Below are 21,968 nucleotides of genomic sequence, written 5' to 3'. Positions count from 1 at the left end.
TTAACAAAGAAAGTCTATGTATAGTTAAATATTAAACAACTTTTTAGTTTATGGTTTAATAGGGAAATATATAATATACGGTTATCTACACTATATGAGTATGAATTTTGAGATATTTTAGTTGAACTGTGAATTTTCAGATACTTTTTCACTACTGGTGAACTCGGGGCTCTAATAATCAATGCCCTCCACCAACCCCCAAGACACTCTTTCTGTCACATCACCCAGTTTTTACTTTCAGCACAGCATTTATCACTACCTGATATTTTCTTATTTACTTGATTGCTTCCTTGTTACTGTCTCCCCCACTAAAATGTAAGCCTGAGAACTGCAGGGTCCTATTTATTGTTGTATTCCTAGCACCTAACTCAATGCTTAGTACTTACCAGGAGCTCAGTAAGTATTTGTTGATTGAGTGATTAAATGAATGAATGATAGCCAAATAATTTGAGCAGATTAGGGTATTTAGCAATAAATCATCATCATTATCATCCGAACTACCATTTAGTAGTTGTTATTGCGTTCTAAGCACTGAACCCTTTACATAGTCTATACATTTAATCCTCTCTCACACCCTTTTATGTAGATACCATCATAATCACCCTTTTTATGATTGACACATAATAATTGTACATATTTATGGGGTACAACATGATATTTCAATGCATGTACACACTGTGTAATGATGAAATCAGAGAAGTTAACATATCCATCATCTTAAGCATTTATTGTTTCTTGGTGATGAGAACATCCGAAACCTTTCTTCTAGCTGTTTTGAAATATACAATAGATTATTGTTAACTCTACTCAATAATCACTATTTTGTAGATGAGGGAACTGAGGCTTGCAGAGATCAAATGGTGAGCATTGGGCCTAGGATTTGACCAGGCAGGCTGGTTTCAGAAGTGCATTCTTTTTTTTTTTTTTTTTTTTTTTTTTGGAGACGAAGTCTCACTCTGTTGCCCAGGCTGGAGTGCAGTGGCACAATCTCGGCTCGCTGCAAGCTCCGCCTCCCGGGTTCACGCCATTCTCCCGCCTCAGCCTCCCGAGTAGCTGGGACTACAGGTGCCCACCACCACGCCCGGCTAATTTTTTGTATTTTTAGTAGAGATGGAGTTTCACCATTCACAGGATGGTCTCGATCTCCTGACCTTGTGATCCGCCCCCCTCAGCCTCCCAAAGTGATGGGATTACAGGCATGAGCCACCCCGCCCAGCACAGAGGTGCATTCTTAACTACTGACTCCCTTTAAGCAATTTCTCATGACCATAATAGTTTTAAGCATCATCTTCCTGGGAAGCTATCTTCTCTTCTTCTCTTGCCTTATTTCCAAGCCCAAATGATGGAAATTATCTACCATGGCTTGTAAATAAGCTGTGCTAGTGATTCAAAATGGAAAGTTTTCTTGAAATGATAAACTTGTTTCCCTAAAAAACAGTTTCTTTGCTCATTAAGAGTAAAGAAAAAAAGTAGGCTAATTCTTACTTTTTAATAAATTAAGAGTTTATGAAGAAAAGCAATATCCTGTGCTTTATTACTTTTTATCTTGTCTAAATATCCTAACTTTACCCACAAAATGATATGTATACATTGTCTAAGGTCCTACTCCAGTTCAGAGGAGAAAGAGATCTAATTTTAGTTTTTAATATTATTTTATTGCCTTTCAAAAACTGTCTTAAACTTTTTATTAATGAGGTAAGGCTACATTCTGGTTTTAATTATTTGCAAAAGTTGAAGACATTTTAATTGCCTAGGGCCCTTCCTGCTTTAGTCATTTGCCTATTTGCTTTTCTTTTCATTGTGTTTTCTGGGTTTACAGACTGACAGTCCTCTAACAGGTCTAAGAAAGTTTTTAATTAAAATAGTTTACATTGGGCTTGCACTCTCAAATTAGCCACAGTTCCCCTACATTCTGCATGTGCCTGCTTGCCACGTATGTGTTACCTGCCTGGCACTGAAGCCACTTCAATTTGCGCTGCTCCCTTTTCCACGCCCTCCCCAGTCCCCACAGCCCTATTTTTTTTCCATCTGAAAATGGATATTATGGCATTATGTTCTGTGTTGGATTCCTCATAAACCCCATTAGTCCTCATCACATGCACTTAATTATCATATTCGTGCAGTTTCAATACTTAGCCATACAATCATTAATAAACCCAGTTTTTCAGATAGCAAAACAAAAATTTTTAGTTAAATAGCTTTACAAAATTGCATAGGAAGTAAGTGGAAGAATTGGAAAATATGGGAAGAACCTGCTTCAATGCCCTCCTGATCCACAGAGGGCATCATCATATGTAATTTAAAACACACACACACACACACACACACACACACAAAGTTGCGTTGGGGTGCTTGGCTTCTGAGCCCCCGCTCGGAGCATGGACAGATCTCTAAACATTGCAAGCCTCAGTTTCTTCTTCTGCAGACATGAAATCATAACACCACACAGGTGATTGGAAATTGCAGAGAGATTGAGCATGTATCCTGATATCCATCATCCTTTAAGTCTCAAGTTGAACATTATTTCTCTGACCCCAAAGACTAGATATGAAGCTCCTGTTAAACACACTTAGAACCTTTCAGACTGTTCCTTCATAGCTCTTATCACAGCTATAATCATGTAGTTATTTATAAATTATTTGCTTTAACATCTGTCTGCCCGTCAGACTGTGAGCTCTTTGAAGGAGGTGGCTGTGTCCACCTTACTCCTTGTCTTACACAGTACTAGAGCAATACATGCCCGACTAAATGCCTGGTCACTGCTCAAAGTGTGGATGAAGGAAGGAATAAATGACTGTGAACAGACTTACTAAACTGTTAAATACTATTCACGGTGGAAGGTGTTAATAGCATATTTACTAGGTATTAATAGCATTACTCCCTACTGGGCACAGTGTTTAACATGTTACATGCATTGTTTCATGTGCTCTAACAAAAATGCCATGACTTCAGTACTACGATTATCCCAGTCTTACAGATGAAGAGGTGAGGCTTAGAAAGGTTAAGTACCTTTTCTAAAATAATACTGCTGTACAAGATCAGCCTTTTTTGTATTTGTTACATTCTTAATAGCAATGCACATATACTACAATGAAAAGTAATCCAATTCAAAGTCTGGACTTTTGGTACCAGCTTTAATTCTAATTTGATTGTTAGATAATAGATGTAAGTCTTGAGCATGACCCCTCAGTGATTAGATATGAAAATTCAACAGGTTTTTCTGGTTAAGCTTTGAAAACCATGCAAATTTAAATGACTATAATAATTAGAACATTGTATCTTGAGACAAAAATGAATGTTTATTTTTCTAAAAGACAATTAGAGAGTAGACCCTCAGGTTTTACAATCTAACTACAAAGGCATGTACCCCTCAGTAAAATAGGAAAATAATTAGTGGTAACATCTCTGACCTACACCAAGTTCATTTTCCACAAACTCAAGGAAATGAAATGCCTAGAGCATGACTTTAATCTAATCTTGATTTTTAACCTTATATTATGCATATTGATATCAGCTCTTAAAAGAGCTCCTTTTAGAATTCAAAAGCACGCATTTCTGCTTGTAGTTTTCTTTTATTAAGATTTTTCTCATTATGGAAACTTTGTCTCATCTGCTTTTTATTTTAGAAACCAAAGTTCTAAATTACTTTTCTTAGTAGGTGTTAATTAGGACCCGATTATGGTAGATGCATAGCACAATACATGTTTATAGAGATAATTGTGACAATTAATATGATTATACACAGATTTTTTAAAGTGAAGCAGGATTTAAGAATTGGTGTGTTCATTATAATAACAAGTTTAACGAGGTCTATTAAAGAGATACTAAATAGTGGAATATTGGTATACTTTGCTTTGTGAAAAATAAAGTGTACCAAATGTGCAAAATTTTTAAAAATAAACATTAATTTAAATATACTGTGGTAGATTACTCTTTAAGTAAATTCTATAGTAGATAGGATTATGAAATATAGAATGTCTGTTTTCTGTGATTTGGGAATGATAGCATATCAGGTGTGGGTGTATCTTTAATAGACACTGGGTGTCCACTACTAAGCAAGAGATTCCTCTAAGAAATTTGAAGTATTTAGTTTTAATTTTGTTAATAACTAAGAACTGGTTAATATGTTCATTTTGTCAAATTTTAGTTGGAACTGTGTCAGTATGATTTCTAAAATACTCCCTCCCCACAAAAGTTCTTTTTAATTTTTAATTTTCCATAATTTGGTGAGATTTATCCATTGTCTACAATAGGCTAAGCTGGGCTCAGCTGATGGAGGTACCTACTGTGCCAAATTAATGGTCTTTCTACAAAAGAACTTACATCGATTGAGGGGAAACTTCCTTATAGAGAAAGAATATGAAAAAACATCAGGAAATTGTTCTTGTAAAATATTTGAACAGAAAAATGGCCCTTAGCTGAACATTGAGCTCCCAGGATTGGAAGAGGGAAGAAAGGCCACGTGCTGGTACAGAACTCCCTCCCAGGCCCACACCATGTCCCACAGAGCCCTTCATTACTCTCCGCACCCATTTTTCTCTGAAAAAATCAACATTTGAGAACCAAATGAATAGTCTAGAATTTGTTCTACTTAGTCACAAAAGGCACAAATATTGACTATAATAGATTTTTCCAGTTGCTCTGGAATGTGAGTGTCATTTCTTCCTATTGTCAATCGTGAGAGACTGTTTTGTTGACTCCAGTTGAATATAAATAGCTGGTAAAAAAAAATACATATGCACACATAACCAAGTCTATTTGGTGACACTAGGAAATTTCATGTGTAATCCAAATAGCATCTGACTGCAGTGCCATAGCACTGCTACTGTTGAGAGCATCATCATTTATGAGAACATCAACATTTTGTTCATTGTTATCCCTTCTCTCTCATCCCTCATGTCCTGGAGTTGCCCAGACCTGCCTAGTCTTCCTTTTTGATTCACACATAGAACTCCCAGGTAGATTTCTCTTAAAATGAACTTCAAACCATACTTAGACATATTTGAGTCATTTAATCCAACTTCCCTTCTGACTCATTTCATTTAATGAATCATTCATTTTGCTCAGCAAGGAACTATTATGTGCCTATTCTGTGTCAAGCACTGGGCTAGGTGCTGGCAGTTCAGGGGGACAGAAGCAGGCCACTGAGTTTATGTCTACTGAAGCACACGTTAATTAGAGAATCCCATGGACATGTGTAAAAGTTCAATTCTGACAAGTTCTATGAGGGAAAATTTATGGAAGAGCCTATATTGGAGGAACTTACCCTAATCAGAAAGGTCTGCAAAGACTTGTCTGAGGAAATGATATGTGAGCTGAGGCATAAAGGTCAAGAGGGAAAGGAAAAGCCTTCTTGCCATGAACAGCATACACAAACACTCTAGTAGGCAGGAAGAACTGAGAAGGCCCGTCTACCGAGAGGGCAGAAAATGAGAGGTGTAAGATACTCGGACATGTCAGAACATGCAGGGTTTTGCGGGCAATGTTAAGAGCCTTCGTCTTACTCCTGAGAGCAGCAGGGAAGCCACTGAAGAACTTTAAGTGAAGGAAAGGAAATGACTCAATTAGATTTATGTTTGTATAAAACCTCTCTGGCTGCATTTTGGAGGGGGGATGGCATGGGGCACCAGCGTGGACACAGTAAGTCACACAGTAAGGCTTTGTCATCATCCAGGAGGAGGAGGATGTCAGTGCTGGTGGAGGAGATGGAAGGAAGTGGACATGGATTGGATATGGAGAGATCAGGGGAAGGTGTCAAGCATGACACCTAGATTCTGACTTTTCAAACCGGATGGATTGTGGTCCCATTCATTAGACCAGGTTTCCAGTTTGAAGTGCCTTTCAGACACTGAAGAGGAGCTGGTAAAGAGGCTACTGGATATAAGGAGTGGAGCTCAGAAGAGAGGACAAGGCTAAGAGATATAAATTAAGGAGTCACCTGATGTCTGAATCTGCCTTACGGCATCCAGAATAGCTATCCAGACTTCTGCTTCAACACCTGCCTGACAGCATCCAGAACAGCTATCCAGACTTCAGCTTGAACGCCTGCCTGACAATATCTAGAACAGCTATCCAGACTTCTGCTTCAACACCTGCCTAACTGCATCCAGAATAGCTATCCAGACTTCTACTTGAGCAACTGCCTGACAGCATCCAGCATAACTATCCAGAATTCTGCTTGAACACCTGCCTAACTGCATCCAGAATAGCTATCCAGACTTCTACTTGAGCACCTGCCTGACAGCATGCAGCATAACTATCCAGACTTCTGCTTGAACACCTGCCTGACAACATCCAGAATAGCTATCCAGACTTCTGCTTGAACACCTGCCTGACAGCATCCACCATAGCTATCCAGACTTCTGCTTGAGCACCCGCCTTATACCATCCAGCATAGCTGATCCAGACTTCTGCTTGAACACCTGCCTGACAGCATCCAGCATAGCTGGTCCAGACTTCTGCTTGAGCACCTACCTTACAGCATCCAGAATGGCTATCCAGACTTCTGCTTGAACATCTGCCTTATGGCATCCAGCACAGCTATCCAGACTTCTGCTTGAGCACCTGCCTGACAGCATCCAGAATAGCTATCTGGAATTCTGCTTGAACAGCTGCCTTACAGCATCCAGCACAGCTATCCAGACTTCTGCTTGAGCACCTGCCTTACAGCATCCAGAATAGCTATCCAGACTTCTGCTTGAGCACCTGCCTTACAGCATCCAGAATGGCTATCCAGACTTCTGCTTGAACATCTGCCTTACAGCATCCAGAATAGCTATCCAGACTTCTGCTTGAGCACCTGCCTTACAGCATCCAGAATAGCTATCCAGACTTCTGCTTGAGCACCCGCCTTACGGCATCCAGCACAGCTATCCAGACTTCTGCTTGAGGACCTGCCTGACAGCATCCAGAATAGGAATCCGGAATTCTGCTTGAACAGCTGCCTTACAGCATCCAGCATAGCTATCCAGACTTCTGCTCAAATGCCTTCAAAATGACAAAAAATTTATCACCTCAACAGCCAGACATATTTAGAGAAAGATAAACCTTGTGTTGGACTAAAAGCTTCCTGAAGTAAATTCTTCTCATTAGTTCTGATTCTGCCCTTTAGACAAATGGAATTTCTCTCCTACCTAATAGGGCTTCCAGAATTTCAAGAAAAATGACATGGTTTATACCTCCTCACCGCTTCAACATCTACCTCATGTCTCCTGTTCAGCAAAAATTCTTTCAGTTCACTTCAGCAATCTAGCCCTTGCCTTTATCTTCAGATTTATCTATTACAAACACAAAAACAGACCCAAAACACACCCATACATACACACACTACTTCCACTCAGACCTAAATATCTGGATCTTGCTGAGTATGGTATATTTTCACAAACCCATGTGTCTTTTTTTTTTTTAAGACTGATGCATAGGAGTGGTTTTTAATCCCCCTACATGTAAAATTATAGCTCTACAGCAGAGGCTAATGAGACCAACTAGCTAGCTAGAGGAATTTTTGCAGGGAGTAGGTCAGGCAGGAAGTGGCCAGTAGCTTATATATGTCCAGGACTGGTGGGCAAATGTGGACTTACTTGGGACCATCATTGTAATGTTTAAGTTGGTCCTGTCTTACAGGTGGGTCACAGCAGAAGGCTTTCTAGGTAATGGGCAGTGTTATGAGTTAAAGGCTATCACCCTCACCTGCCCTGTTAGTCAGAGGAGGCTAATTGCAGTCACAAAGAACCCCTCAGTTGTAGTCCAATCAGGAGTTCCTTGGGAAGCCTTTTATGTCATCATTCAGGGACCTGCATCTAGTGGCTTCCCTGGAGCCCTGAAAGTCCTCCACAAGATCTTCTGCATCTAGTCAGGAGGCGAGGGAATAGAGAGCATGGGGGATTCTGCTGGGAGTTTTGGGGGCCAGGAAATGGCTGAAACTTCTCACAGTTCATTAGCCAGAATTCAATCCCATGGGGCCAGGTGCAGTGGCTCACACCCATAATCCCAACACTTTGGGAAGCTGAGTCAGGTGGATCACTTGAGGTCAGGAGTTCGAGACCAGCCTGGCCAACAGGGTGAAACCCCATCCTACTAAAAATACAAAACTTAGCTGGGCATGGTGGCGTGTACCTCTAGTCCCAGCTACTCAGGGGGCTGAGGCATGAGAATCGCTTGAACCCAGGAGGCGGTGGTTGCAGTGAGCCAAGAACATGCCACTGCACTCCAGCTCGTGTGACAAAAGCAAGACTCTGTCTCAAAAAAAAAAAAAAAGAAAAGAAAAGTCGGAATTCAGTCATGCGGCCCATATAACTGCAGGGTATGCTCAGAAATGTAATTTAGCTGTGTGTGCAGAAGGGAAGGCAGCAGGATTTGGTGAGCACACCTGCCCTATCCTGAAGGTGACACTGTTTTGCTCTCTTTCTCTCTAAAACCTTCAGGGATTCCTTGTTGCCTACCAAATTTAGAATAGGCTCTTCACATTTTAAGGCTCTTTTCAGTATGACCCTAGCCTCTCCTTCCAGCTAAACCAGCCACTTCCTGACTCCCAGGTACACCCTGCCCTTCCCTTCTTCCATGCCTTTACTCTGGTACTTTCTTCTGCCTAGGGCATCCTACATCTCTTATTCTTGAAATTGTATCCGTCATTCAGGGTCCATGAAGGGTTCACTTATTCTTCATTGCCACTGGCCTGCCTTACATTGGTGACCTGTTTACTGGTCTTATCCGCCTCTCCATTCTCCATTTTGTGTCACTGACAGCCTCTAGGAAATGCCTGAGAGAATACTCAGTTAAATGTTTGTTAGGTTGAGTTGAATAATTATATTTAAATTATTTCCTTAAAGAGAAAATAAGATGTATTTTTTAGTTTTAGGTTTTCCTTTTTTTCTTTTTTTTTTTAAAGAAAAACTTTGTGGTGGTGGTTCTCAAATGATGGTGAGTATAAAAATTACTTGGGGGGACTTATTAAATGTACTGTGATACTGCCAAGATCCTAATTCTATACGTCTTGTATCTCTGATGTTGGGCCCTAGTATCTGTGTTTTTAATGCATGCTGAGGGGGGAGGGGGGATTTGGATCCTATGGCACCTGGACTGGATTTTTAGAAAGATTGCAGTGTGATGTTTGTCATTACACCCATTAATGGACTATTATTACCTTCCTTTAACAAAACAGATCAGTTCATTAACAGAGGAACAAGTATTACACGGAACAGTAAAAATCAAGATGTTTGTCATATCGCATTTGGATCCAAAGTTCTTGGGCCACCTCCACTCTCTGGCAGAAGGAATAACATGAAGATATCCAGCGAGGTAGGAGCAAGGTTTGGAGAGCTTATCTAAGCACAAGTGACCTGGTAAGGGAAGAGTGTCTTCCCCTTGTAGAGGGAGGGAGGGAGGGAAAGACAGACAGACAGACAGACACTACATGCCAAAAGCAGAAGGCTTGAATAAATTTGGAACAGAAATTCTGGATTTTAAAAGACTTCAAAAGTGTTTCCTTTTTGTCATATCAACATAATTAACATTTTCGAGTATTCTTTTCATTAAATATGTTCACAAAATTTAAAGGCAAATATAAGTGAGCACATTTTGCCGTCTCTTTCAGAGGAGTTGGATCATAACCAGACACCTTAGGATGAACAGATTCTCAAATGTTAGGTTTTTTATTTTTAATTTCCTCCGAATTTCTGACATACGCAGTGATTTTTAATTCGGCTTCTACCTACTGAAGATGGAGTGTAGCAAATAAGCACATTTTAATTTATGTGTCTAGGAGACTTGCATGTCTTCTATGTTATCTCATTATTTTTCTCCTTCCGTTTCTAATTTCCTATAATAATTTCCTTTTTCTTCACATCTTAACCTCATTTCCTCTAGTTTTTTTCTCACTCTTCATTGGTCCAAATATTATGTTTTCTATATAGCTTCTACAGAAAACAAATGTAGTTGCTATATTTTAAAATGTACAGATTAATTCCTTTACAGACAGTGAGATCCGTTGGGTCCAAAAATAACCGATCATGCCAGCCGTCCACTGTAGAGAAATGTGTTAACGGTACAGAAATGTCAGCCTTGCTGATACCTGAGTCTGAGGAACAAGGAAATAAAGAAAATATTCACCAAATAAAGCAGACTGTACCTATTCATGGTAAGAAATAATCATGCATAAAGATTGATAGCTAGTGAAAATAGTGAGAAATGTTCTTGTTAAGATAAATCAGCAGTCATATTCAAGTCTAGATCTTAAGTCTAGAGAATTGTCATTTAATAATGAAAAGGGTGGTCGATTTTGAAATATATTTGAAATTCTTATATTAGCTTCTGAAATCTATCATTCTGTTTTCTCCATTATTTCAAATTGCTATAATACCCTGTGTTTTATTTTATGGCAACTGATGTAGAAATAAAGTAGCATTCCATTATCACTTATTTTGGAAATGCCATGTGCATTTTAAGTGTTCTTAGCTTAATATTATCTTTTAATTAATCTCTTCCATTTGTAAGGTACTCTTTCTTTTCTCTCACTGATACAACAACAAAAATAAAATAAACCCTGTAAGTGAAAAAGGATTTTTGTTCCATTTTACAGATAGAGATTTAAAGTCAAGCAAAGAGGTAAAGTGATTTGCAGTTTGTAACCTTTAGAAATAATTTAGACCAGAACCCAAGACTTAGAATTCCCTGTCACTTTTTCTACCCTTACTGATCTGACTTTACTGAGAGTTGAAAAGGGAGGACATTTAAGTTCATTTTATATTATTTACAAATTAATGATCACTGTCACAGAAAATTTCCCTCGTGGAGTATGAAACTGAAATAAGGAAATGGATAAATAGAAATCCAGCCCTAGCTGCCTGTCAGTGAGGCCTTGATCAAGTTTCTTAAACGCTGTGAACCTTAGTTTTCTCCTCTGTAAAATGGGAATGGCATTACTACTGGCACTAATACTAATAATAAATAACAGGTGCCTCAAAGGGTCATTGTGAGGATTCAGGGGAAAAACCAGTTAAGTGTATCATATTGCACCAAGAAATTAAGCATTCAGGAAATGTTAAATGCTGCTATGATTATTATTATTGCAAAATTAAATCATACTTAAAAGTTCTTCTTCAGCTTGACCTCAGTTCTCCAGGGCTCTTTTGGAAGCTGCTCTCTAAGCTCTTGTTGAAAGTATAGTTATCGACACTTCCTCTTTTAAAGGAAGAAGTAATTTTTCTGCGTTGGCTGTCAGTTTCATTTTGTAATGTTTTTTAATATACCATGTTGTATGATTAACATTAGTCAAATTACTTTAGCCCTCTATAAGGTTATATTACATGAATAAAGTGTTTCAGTAATTTTGAAAGCCTGATAGGATCCCAATATTGGAATAGGAATAAATGCCTATTTTCTACGAAGTTGTATTTTTGATGTATCTTCACATTATGTCAAAATTATACATGAATATTCTCATTATAGTGATAATTATATTTACTGAGTTACTTCAAGCCATATAGCACTTTCTGTTCTGGCTTTTGTGCTTTGATATGAAAATGTAGCAGCCAATCTACATATTATGCATCCGCATCCCCCTCAAGAACCATCAGCAGATAAGAATAATAACAGAAGAAGATTACGGTTAAAAAGTACCAGCAGAGAAAGGACAGAGACACCCAGCGGTATGGCACTATTTCAATCCTATCTTATATCTGTATATTATTCAGGGCAATCGAATCTCTCTCTGCAGGTTGTAAATTTCAAAGGATTATGAACCAATCCATTTAAAATATAAATGTCTGTTCTACAAGGATTATGGAAATCAAATTTTCTGCAAAAGAATTGCTCCAGATCCCTAATGGAGATTTGCTGGATTAAATAGACAGTACCACAGAAATAAAGGAATTCCTACTTTTACTCTCAAAGACTGAATAAGCTTAAATTACTGTTTTTGAAAAAAATGGCCCAAATGTGATAGAAGTTCCCACTAGCAGACTTTACTAAAATGGAACTTTATTGTAATCTTTATGTTTCATTTGTGTCTTTTTAAATTGGGCTCTTTTCAGATTGTTGTTTATATTTGCTGTCTCTCCCTTTGGATTCTTCACCATATGTTATACTCTAGGTTAAAATTTAAACTCTTCGCAACTGGTAAAGCATTAGACAAATACGTGGCCATTATAGTTATTCCCTTAAATATTGGATTCGAGGCATATATATATAGATTAGTATACACATATATCAGTCTATCCTGAATCCCACCCAGTGTATCATGTACACATCTGTTAGCCTAATTTCTCAAAAATGTAAGATTCCTGGGTTGGCTGAAATTTAGCCTGCTAGGTTTCATGCTTTTTATAAAAGAGTAGATAGAAAAATTAATTTTGCAATAATGCCTTAAGATCCATTTTCTTAACATGCTGATGAAAAAAGCTTGGCCAAAAAGAGTCCCATTTAGTAAGAATTATAATTTAAAGAAAACTCACTTCATTTCATGTGGAACCCAAGGGAAAAAATATAAGATCCTTTAAAAATTTTATGGGTTTTGGCATTCTTTTTATCACATATTGTAAAACTTTAATCTAAAATATCCCTGTGTAAGTATCAAAGAATTTTAAGGTGAACCTCTATAAAAATGCAGCTTAAAACAGTCTACTGAAAAAAAAACTGCATGTAATTCATATTGTTACCTCTAATTTGCTTTTAAATGATCAAATAGTAAAGTATACCAAAGTAAACCATTCTTCTAAAATTACTTTTTATACATTTCAAAAGAAGTAATAGATGGAAAATATATATCTCAATAAAGGTAGCCCTTCAGGAAATAATAGGAATGAAGATAAAGCATCAACTATCCTCACCACTGTGTCCCAACAAGGAGCAGAGCTGTTGAACTCCGGCACTCTAGGACCCCAGTCTCCTGATCAATCAGGTTGGCATCTTTATTACACCATATCTGTTAATAATGAATAAAATGTAAATATGGTAAATATTTCAAATCCAGTCATTTTGAAAAGTGGTGATGCAGCCGATTTGCTAAAATGTGTAAGTTTGTGTAAATCTTCTTATTTAACCTCAATTTTATGTCAAACTTTAATGGATGAAAGAGTATTTTTTTATTTTCAAGTTTTAATGCACTGGTCATCCTGTTCAGAATGAAAGTTTAAAACTGACATTTTCCCATGGCATGGTCACCCTCCCCAAAGATGACCAGTTGTTGGGTTTCTCCAGTCCTCTTTATAATGGAGATGGTTGGAGCTGAGAGCATTGAGCCCATCAACATATCTTGCCTAGCAGGTGTGTGCTACTTTTACAAAGGCAAATTGTTTTTGAGCAAGGGAAAAAAGAAAATAAATGAAAATTGTTTGTGGTTTGTCAGTCTTATTTATGCAATGTTGAAACCTTCATTAAAATGTTAGGTGCAATTAGTGTCTCTAGCATAAATCTGACTGTGTGGAAAAACTAATTAGATGTTTAGGTGATCATTCTTGCATTTATCTTGTTTGCTGCAATATTGTGATTACACAGTAATTTACATATTTTTCTAAGAAAACACACCAAATTATTCATTACAATTGATATGGAAATACTTGAGGTAAAACTGCAAATTCCATAAAAAGCATGTGGCAGTGAGATAATTAGAGTTAGTTTGGTGTAAAACACTCCTTTTACTTTGACTTTTTGACAGTTGATAATATGTTTGGCAATAGGTCATACAAATTGTTTAAGTGCATAATGAAGATTCTCAGTATATTTTCCTCTGTTTTCTTCACATATCCATATACATAATGCAACCTATTGACTTTTGTAACATTTCTCAGCATTTGTAAAGCACCTAATTTGCTTACAAAGCACTGTCATGTACCCAGCACCATGCAAAAGGGTTTGCTGTCCAAAATAGGGGAGCCCAGTGAATCCGTTGAGTTCACTGGCCCAAAGCTACAGTGACTCAGGACCATATGCCCCTGCACCCCTCTGTGAAGGTGGTCAGAAGAACTAGACTCAGCCTGCCATTGGCCATATGCCTACAGACTCATGTCCCTCAATATATGAAAGCCTTGTCCCTGGTAGGTTTTCTCTAGGAAGTATACATTGATCACCCTTTTTACAGGCAAGTTATGTTATGTAATGGTAGCCGTAAGTTAAGAAACAGATAAAGGCAATTGTGTTTTATTTGTACCATCAAAGTTATTTTTATTAAAGATTTTTATGGGTTCTTTTGCTTTTGCTTTTGCATTGTAGGCTTTAGAGTTGCAAATCTTAGATCTCTCTTGGTTACTTTTATTGTGATCATAAATATAATATGATTCAAGAATCAGGTGTAAAATTACCATGTCCACACTGTGATTCTGCAAGATTTTACCAATGAAATAAGCTGCAAAAAAAAAAAAAGCAAATTTCAAAAAAAAAAGACTACATTGAGAAAATGCTCACCTTTTTCCTACTGTCATTCTAAAGAAGAAAGCATGCTTTCAACGATATCATTATAAAGATCTGTCTTTTCCAATTCATCAGGATCATAGAGCTATAAACTCTATCTCAATGTGATATGAAAGATTGAAGTCTTTAAAAGTTTTGATAAAATATATATTTCCCTGTAGTGTACGGTATTTTAAAGAAAACAATAATGTGCTAAAAGGTTTTTATATCAAAACATTGTCTCTTGTAAACTTAAACATAAAGACCTTTTTCACCCAGCAGAATCCACTGCTTGGATTAGCAAATATTTCTGTGAATTTACTATTACTTGAAAAGTCTGCTTGGTTTAGTCTGTGAATTGTCCTGTTTGAATCAGTAGAATAGAGAGGAAATGACTGCCAACCTTGTCATGGCTTCCTCTCCTCCATGATTTGTAATCTGAATTAAGACCAGATATTTTTTTAAAGAAGCTGGTTAAGTACTCTGTCCTCCTGCAGTTAAAAGGAGATATTAGTAACTCGACCCCTTTTAGATTTGGAAGACTTCCCCCCTCTGGAATGTCAAATTAATAAGGTTGTCCTGTGAAGAACTTGCTGCAAGACAGGTGATAATTATTTCAGACTTACAAATTTCCTGGTCAGTGTTTCAACTCAAATGGAGAGGAAGTGCAAATGAGTTGCCCATAGCTATAGGCACTGATGTATGGGTTGAGTGTTTAGCAGGTTACAAGATGGTCTATAAATTGCATTCCTTGGCTTTGCGTTATTTGATAAATCTGTTTCAACAACAAGAAATTTTAGCCTAACTACCTGCCTAAAATAACACTTTTGGCCATGTACGGTGGCTCATGCCTGTAATCCCAGCTCTTTGGGAGGCCGAGGCGGGCAGATCATGAAGTCAGGAGTTCAAGACCAGCCTGACCAACATGGTGAAACCCCATCTCTACTAAAAATACAAAAATTAGCCGGGCATGATGGCATGCACCTGTAATCCCACCTACTCAGGAGGCTCAGGCAGGAGAATCACTTGAAGGTTGGGAGGCGGCGGTTGCAGTGAGCCAAGATCGCGTGACTGCACTGCAGCCTGAGCGACAGAGTGAGACTGTCTCAAAAACTAAAACTAAAAATAAATAAATAAAAATAACACTTTTATGGATTACTGCTCTAATTTTTGTCATCTTTTCCAACTGTCAGATGAGTGGATTTTTCCTGAAAATGCTGATCACATTTCATATCTGGCATCCAGCAGACAGTCTCTACTTCTGGGTGATGACTCCTGCAACCCATCACACCTGTGGCTGGAAGCCAGCAAAGAGAGTGAACATGACCAGCAGGCAGAGGAATCCCAGAGTGTTCCAAAGGACATTTTCACTTTTTCATCAAGACCACGATCAGCACCTCATGGAAAGACTCAGACTATGTCCCCAGAGGAGCTCTCATTTATTTTGGATCTAAAAGAGGATAACAGTGTGACAAGCAGAGACACCCAATCAGAGGATGATTTTTACGGCGGCGACAGCAGTGAAGAGGTACACTGCTTGATAAGTGAAGTAGTCTTGAAGCACAGTTGTTTCCTTAGCTCCAATAAGCACTAAAACAAGTTGAAATGAAAGAGGGAAAATCAACTGCTATTTATAAAAATGCAACAGATTGCCATGTCAGTCAACAGTTGCATCAGGTTGTTATGGTAACTTTAAACTACTGTCTTTTTTTTTTTTTAATTAACAGTCAGCCAATTTCACTTTTAATTATAGAAACCAGTTTTGGGTTTCTTTCTGTTTTTTCATTTTAATCTTTGAATCACAGAATGAGAAACGATATGCAGTTTAGTGCTGTGATAGCAAGACCAGTAAAACACTGAGAATATACTGTTCTAGATCTCTGGAGAAATTGTGTTGCAGTTGCTAAGCATTCTAAATTGATGGTTTTCTGGCTTCCTTACTCCCCTGCCATCTTTTCGCCTTAGACCTATTAGGACTCATTATTTTCCATATGGTCCCAGAATTTGAAGAGTTGTGCCAATTAAAGTTTAGATAATGAGTTGTGGATTAGTGCTGGGACTTGCCTTACAGGAGATTTTCTGTTTGCAATTATTTAGAATACAGATATATCCTATAAATTAGCAAATTCATAAAAAGTTTTAAAATGTTTCAAATCAAACTGAATATAATTTGGAAATATTTGTTTAAAACCTAATACATTGATAACTTTTTCCCCATAGGAAGTGCATTTAGTCGTGGATTTTCTTCAGCGTTATTTTTAACAATGGTCATTCATACTTTCTGGAAAAATTTATTCTAAAAGCAGAATACGATCAACTTTAGGGTTAGTGAAAATGTACAAAGCTTTTCTATATAGAAATTATAGAAATAACTAGAAAACCTTTTTATATGTGCCCACAAAATATTTTTATAACGTAACTGATTAAGAATCCTTTTTGGACAGTGAGGCACAGATTAAGTCCATAGCACCAACCTTCGGAGGCAGTTGAGAATATAGTGGGATTGTTTAAGCAGTAATTCTGGGTTTTTTCAACTTTTAATGAGTTTCTTCAGCAAAGCGCATAGAGGATCCTCTTTTCACAATATTCTTGCTTCTGAGTGTCATGAAACAATTAGTCATACCAAACATAACCTACTGCAAATCCTTTTATACATAAGTAGTGCATTTGATGCTAGCATTTTAAGTGTTGCTGCTGGACACATTTGTTCCTTTCACCTTTAATAACATAAAGCTATAAAAACATGGACATTTGTCTTCAGCACCTAATAATGTCCTCATCCCAGCTGATAATCCTTCCATGGTCTAAACTGGCTGATTAATTCAGTTCATTTTATGAATAGAATAGACTCATCCCCTTCCCATATGCACAGCACAATCTCTCTTACTAACGCAAAAGCATTACTCTAATAGTGGGCATTTCATGGTAGGTGGGAGATGGTAGTTCTCTGGAAAACTATGAGGGAAGTATTATGGATAATCTGCCCTTTAAATACACCACATGAAGGACTTAACTCTTCCATCTATAGGAAGGCTAAGCCTTTAGAAGAAACAGTAGAGCTTCATGGGAAAATGAAGAATACTAGCTCTGAATATTTTAATTTGATATCACTTAATGCTTTCTTTTGCTGTAGCTACTCTGCCTCTGACATCCTTCAACGTTTATTATGCAGATGTGTATTTGTTACCAACTACATAAAATTGAAAACAAATTTATCATGCATTACCCAAGCTTTCACTGGCAGGGCTATCTGGTCACCCGTGTGCCATGCCCATCAAGGTGACCAGTAGCATATGGCTAGAGTCTGTGGTGAGACCATCCCATTGCCAACACTGGCACTCGCCACCCTTTAATCAGAGCCTACTAAGAGTGGCAGCCAGAGAGAGGGGAAACACCTGCCACATTATCAAGCTTTGGGGTTTGCTGGTACAGAGACTAACGAGATACAAGCTAAGATACAAAAATAGGACCAACAAAAATGCTAGGCTATATTTAAACAAGTTTTAGCATGTGTAATGATACCTTCTTAACAAAATTGGATTTTTTCTTTTGTACTTTTGGTAATTTCTTTTCCTGTAGGATAGCTTCTTCTATTTATTAATTGTATAAATCAATGGGAAATTAGGCTACATATTTACAATGTTTATTTACATATAGTCTTTGAAGAAAAATCAGTTTAGTTAATTAAGGCATCCTTACTATTAATTGCATTATTTTAGAATGTTACATCCTTATCTTTGTATAATTATACTTCAGGAAAACATAATGTCAAGTTGTAAATAATGGTGGACAAGTGAATAACAATTATATTATTATGCTTGAAGTTTATAAAGTGTAATTAAAAGACTTTATTTGATGTTAGGCCATTGAGTATTTTTAAAGGAAAATGAGATGTATTTAGTAACATATAAACTAGGCAAAATCAAATCATATTATTAGGATAGAAGACAAGTACCCATACAACAGTAAAAGCTAATTAAAATTAGCTTTCAGCGATACATTGTCTTTGTAATTGAAGTTGCTAATCATTAATTCACATCTGAGATCTTAGTGTTGGAGCCTCAAAAGTATGAATTTTTTGCATATAACCTTACCTTACTCTTTGCTTTATCATATATTTTATTCTGTAGGCAGCCATATATACTAATATTTCTGGTACTCTATTAATTTTGAAGTTGTTCTTATTTGAAAAATATACTACAGAAACAATATTTCCTAGTGAGCTATAAAATCAAGACTACCATGTAAAATGAATGTTTTAGGAAAGCTATTAAAATAGAGTGCTTTTCATATTATTGCAATATCTGAAAGAAACGAAAGCATGCAACTGTTATTGTCTCTATTTTGTATTTTATGTTATTATTCCCATCGTGGCTTCTAGTGTATACACCTGGTTTTGCAGCTTGAAATCATTAGCCTTATATTAATATTTTATTATTCCCCTAATTCAAGTTTTCACCTAGAAATACTACCATTTTTTTCCCTGAATTCTGGTTGTGTATCACATATTGAAGCAGATATTTGCAAGGCCAAGTAATTTGTCTTGTGTAACAGTCCAAATTGGAACATTTGGACCCCTGTGAAGTTATTCATATTTGGACATGAATTATGTGGACTGACTACCTGTAGTGTTCAGATTTGTCGGAAGGCTTTTGTATATTCTCTCCTTCTAACTCTATGGAAGCCTGCAAAGGATAAATATACAAACAGCAGATTAAAATGACCATTTTCGTCCACCCTCCCAGCTTTCTTGTCATTGCTTTCAAGAGTTTTTTTTAGCAGTCAGTAGTTAAGCTATTTCATTTTAAATACTTTTTGTTAGCATATATTTCTGGATTATACTATAAACACTCACCCCTACATATTTGAGTAATGATTTTTTTTTCTTTTTTCTTTTTTTTTTTTTTTTGAGATGGAGTTTTGCCCTGTAGCCAGGCTGGAGTGCAGTGGCGGGATCTCTGCTCATTGCAACCTCCGACTCCCTGGTTCAAGCAATTCTCCTGCTTAAGCCTCCCAAGTAGCTGGGATTACAGGTACACACCACCACGCCTGGCTAATTTTTGTATTTTTAGTAGAGACGGGGTTTCACCATGTTGGCCAGGATGGTCTCGATTTCCTGACCTCATGATCTGCCTGCCTCAGCTTCCCAAAGTGCTGGGATTACAGGCATGAGCCATCGCGCCTGGCCAAGTAATGATTTTTAATTGCTTTCTCACACACACTTACATACACACGGTGGAAAGGAATATTTAGTCGACAGTGGTCTTCTTATATTTCTATGTAGCCTTTAGATACTTTTAAATTTAGTTTATGTGTTGGGAAAAAATGAAAAGACTCTATTTTGAATATACTGCCTTGCATTTTTATTCCTATGTATTATGAATTAGAACATAACATATTCTGTATACCTACCAGGCAAATTAATGTTTACTCAGTATGAGTAATCTTTTTAGGCTGTTCACATCTACATGTCTTTATTATTATCTATTGAAGCTCTTCTCTGAAAAAGTCACAGGTCTCTTGGTCCTTGTGACTTGGCTTTGTATTGTTATAGGCAGATGAAGAAAGTTACAAAATGCTTGTCTATTTGCAATCTAATATTCTACCATTTTTGCTAAATGATAGACATCTTGCAGATAAGCATTTGCTTGTAGATAGTTTTCACAAGAAATCTTTAAAGTATTGTCAGTTAAAAGAACATGAAGTCTAACTTATAGAAAAATATGTTTTGCCTTGAAAAATTAGAAAAGCCTAATCACTTTGCCAAAATATTCATATGATGATTGTGCCCTTCCCACACAGTACCAGTAACTTATGCTATGATTTGTCTGTAAAGTATCATTTGCTATAGGTAAAGATGTCATGAAAGTAATTTGGCCAAACCTTTTTAATATCAGGCATGCTGCAGGTTAGTTACTTGTTTAAAACTGTGGTATCTTCCTTTTATTTGTTTACAAACTCGTAAAATGTATTATAAGACACAACTATCACTTATCTTTGTCACCCAGAGGAAATTGTATTACTTTCATCATTTGCTACAAAATTCAAGTAGAAGCACAAGTACTTCTTGGGATGGTTGTTATGAAAACTTTTAAGATACATTTGAATTGCCAGTCTTGTTATCATCAAAGAAGAAATTATTTTTTTCATTCTGTTAGGACTGTCTTTAGCTGAATTTGTGCAAATAACTGTGCTCTTTAGTCAACAACAGAAGTATACATATACTAGCTCTGTTGTTTGCTAGTGCTGATGTTCAACTAAAAGGTGCTGTCAATCCACACACTTAGTTACTAACATGATGGACAAAACTAAAAACTCCTGTTGACTCAATCTCAATTACAAATTCAAAACTACCATCGAAAGTGTATTTTGAATATTGCAGATGTGTTTTTTTACAGAATTTTTAAGACTTTTACATAAGATTTTTTTCATGGTGGATTGAATTTAAAACTCCATTGAAATATGAATAAATATGATTATCCACTTTTACAAAGGCTAAATAGAGTTCTATTCTGATTCACTCAACATTAAAGTTGTGGTACAAAGAGCCTGGGTTCCATCTGCTCCAAGTAGGTGGCCCTCAAGAGTCATTAAAATTATCTGTTTAAAATTACAACTCAGCAAGAGCAATCCATTTTGTGTAGCCAGAAATTATTGTCTAAATGCCCATCTGCATGTCCTTTTAAGAAGTGTAGTTCAGCAGAGGAAGTGCTGGCTCCTTGGGGAAATCATTCTCATCTTCGGCATACATATGCTGTGCTACAGTTAATCAGGCAAACTCTATTGATGTTCCTGGCACTGGGGCGTGATTGAATATTTAACAAACAAATGTTTCTGAGCCCAGAAGACAAACGGTTCAAGAGATTTGGGACTTTAAAAAAACATATTAAGTTAAATCAAAAGCATTTTGTATTTGTTCTTCTGAGAAACAGATGAACAGATGATTGGAATGTGAAAATGGCATGACAACTTCTTTGCTACTCTGACAAATTATATTCAATTGCTGTACAGGTTTTCAGTAGCTAAATGATAAACTAAAAGGAGAAGGGTGGTTATTTTTCAACCAGGTCATGGTACACTAACTTCTCATGCACATAATAAATTTATATGTTATATAGAAAAAAATTCATCCCAGAACATGTTGAGCCCAAATGAATTACATACGTGAAATCAATAAACATCATCTCTACCTTATTAAAGAGGCAAAAGCATGCCTCTTCTTCTTATAACAATGCAAAGAGAGGAATAGGGTTATGCCAGTGCACCCACTCCTAATAAATACTGTACTTTTTTAAATTCTCCATGTATTTCTTCTCTAAATGAGAAGCTGACCCAATGCAAATCAGAACACTACTCAGATATAGTCTCCTATGTCATCTTGCCTTTCTCATTCATCCCAGTTTCTCTTTCAGAATCTGAAACCAGAATTAGTAGTTCTAGGGCAGCCAAGGCAAACAAGCCTTTGTACCCTGTCCAGATTCTCCAGTTATTTATTCTTTCCATATATTTAAAATAACATGGAAATGTATTACTGTGGAAATGCAGTGCAACCAGGAGAATGCTCATCAGGGTACACAGCTGAATCC

General features: G+C 36.9%; 1 protein-coding gene across 50 annotated transcripts in view; it reads left to right on the top strand.

Annotated features, from left to right (window-relative positions):
- CFAP20DC (CFAP20 domain containing) overlaps positions 1 to 21,968 on the top strand; it is a 304,345-nt gene that overhangs the window by 167,611 nt on the left and 114,766 nt on the right. For 48 of the 50 annotated variants that reach the window (XM_054682027.2, XM_054682023.2, XM_063805987.1 and 45 more), the window contains 5 exons: positions 9,161 to 9,297; positions 9,973 to 10,135; positions 11,526 to 11,645; positions 12,773 to 12,895; positions 15,576 to 15,910. In XM_054682027.2, coding sequence (XP_054538002.1) covers positions 9,161 to 9,297; positions 9,973 to 10,135; positions 11,526 to 11,645; positions 12,773 to 12,895; positions 15,576 to 15,910 — 878 coding nt within the window. The remainder of the gene's footprint in view (positions 1 to 9,160; positions 9,298 to 9,972; positions 10,136 to 11,525; positions 11,646 to 12,772; positions 12,896 to 15,575; positions 15,911 to 21,968) is intronic. The other 2 variants (XM_054682021.2, XM_063805961.1) reach the window with 1 other exon arrangement.

Source organism: Pan troglodytes, chromosome 2 (genome assembly GCF_028858775.2).
Source record: "Pan troglodytes isolate AG18354 chromosome 2, NHGRI_mPanTro3-v2.0_pri, whole genome shotgun sequence".
Taxonomy (NCBI): Eukaryota; Metazoa; Chordata; class Mammalia; order Primates; family Hominidae; genus Pan; species Pan troglodytes.
This window is presented reverse-complemented; position numbering and strand designations above follow the sequence as displayed.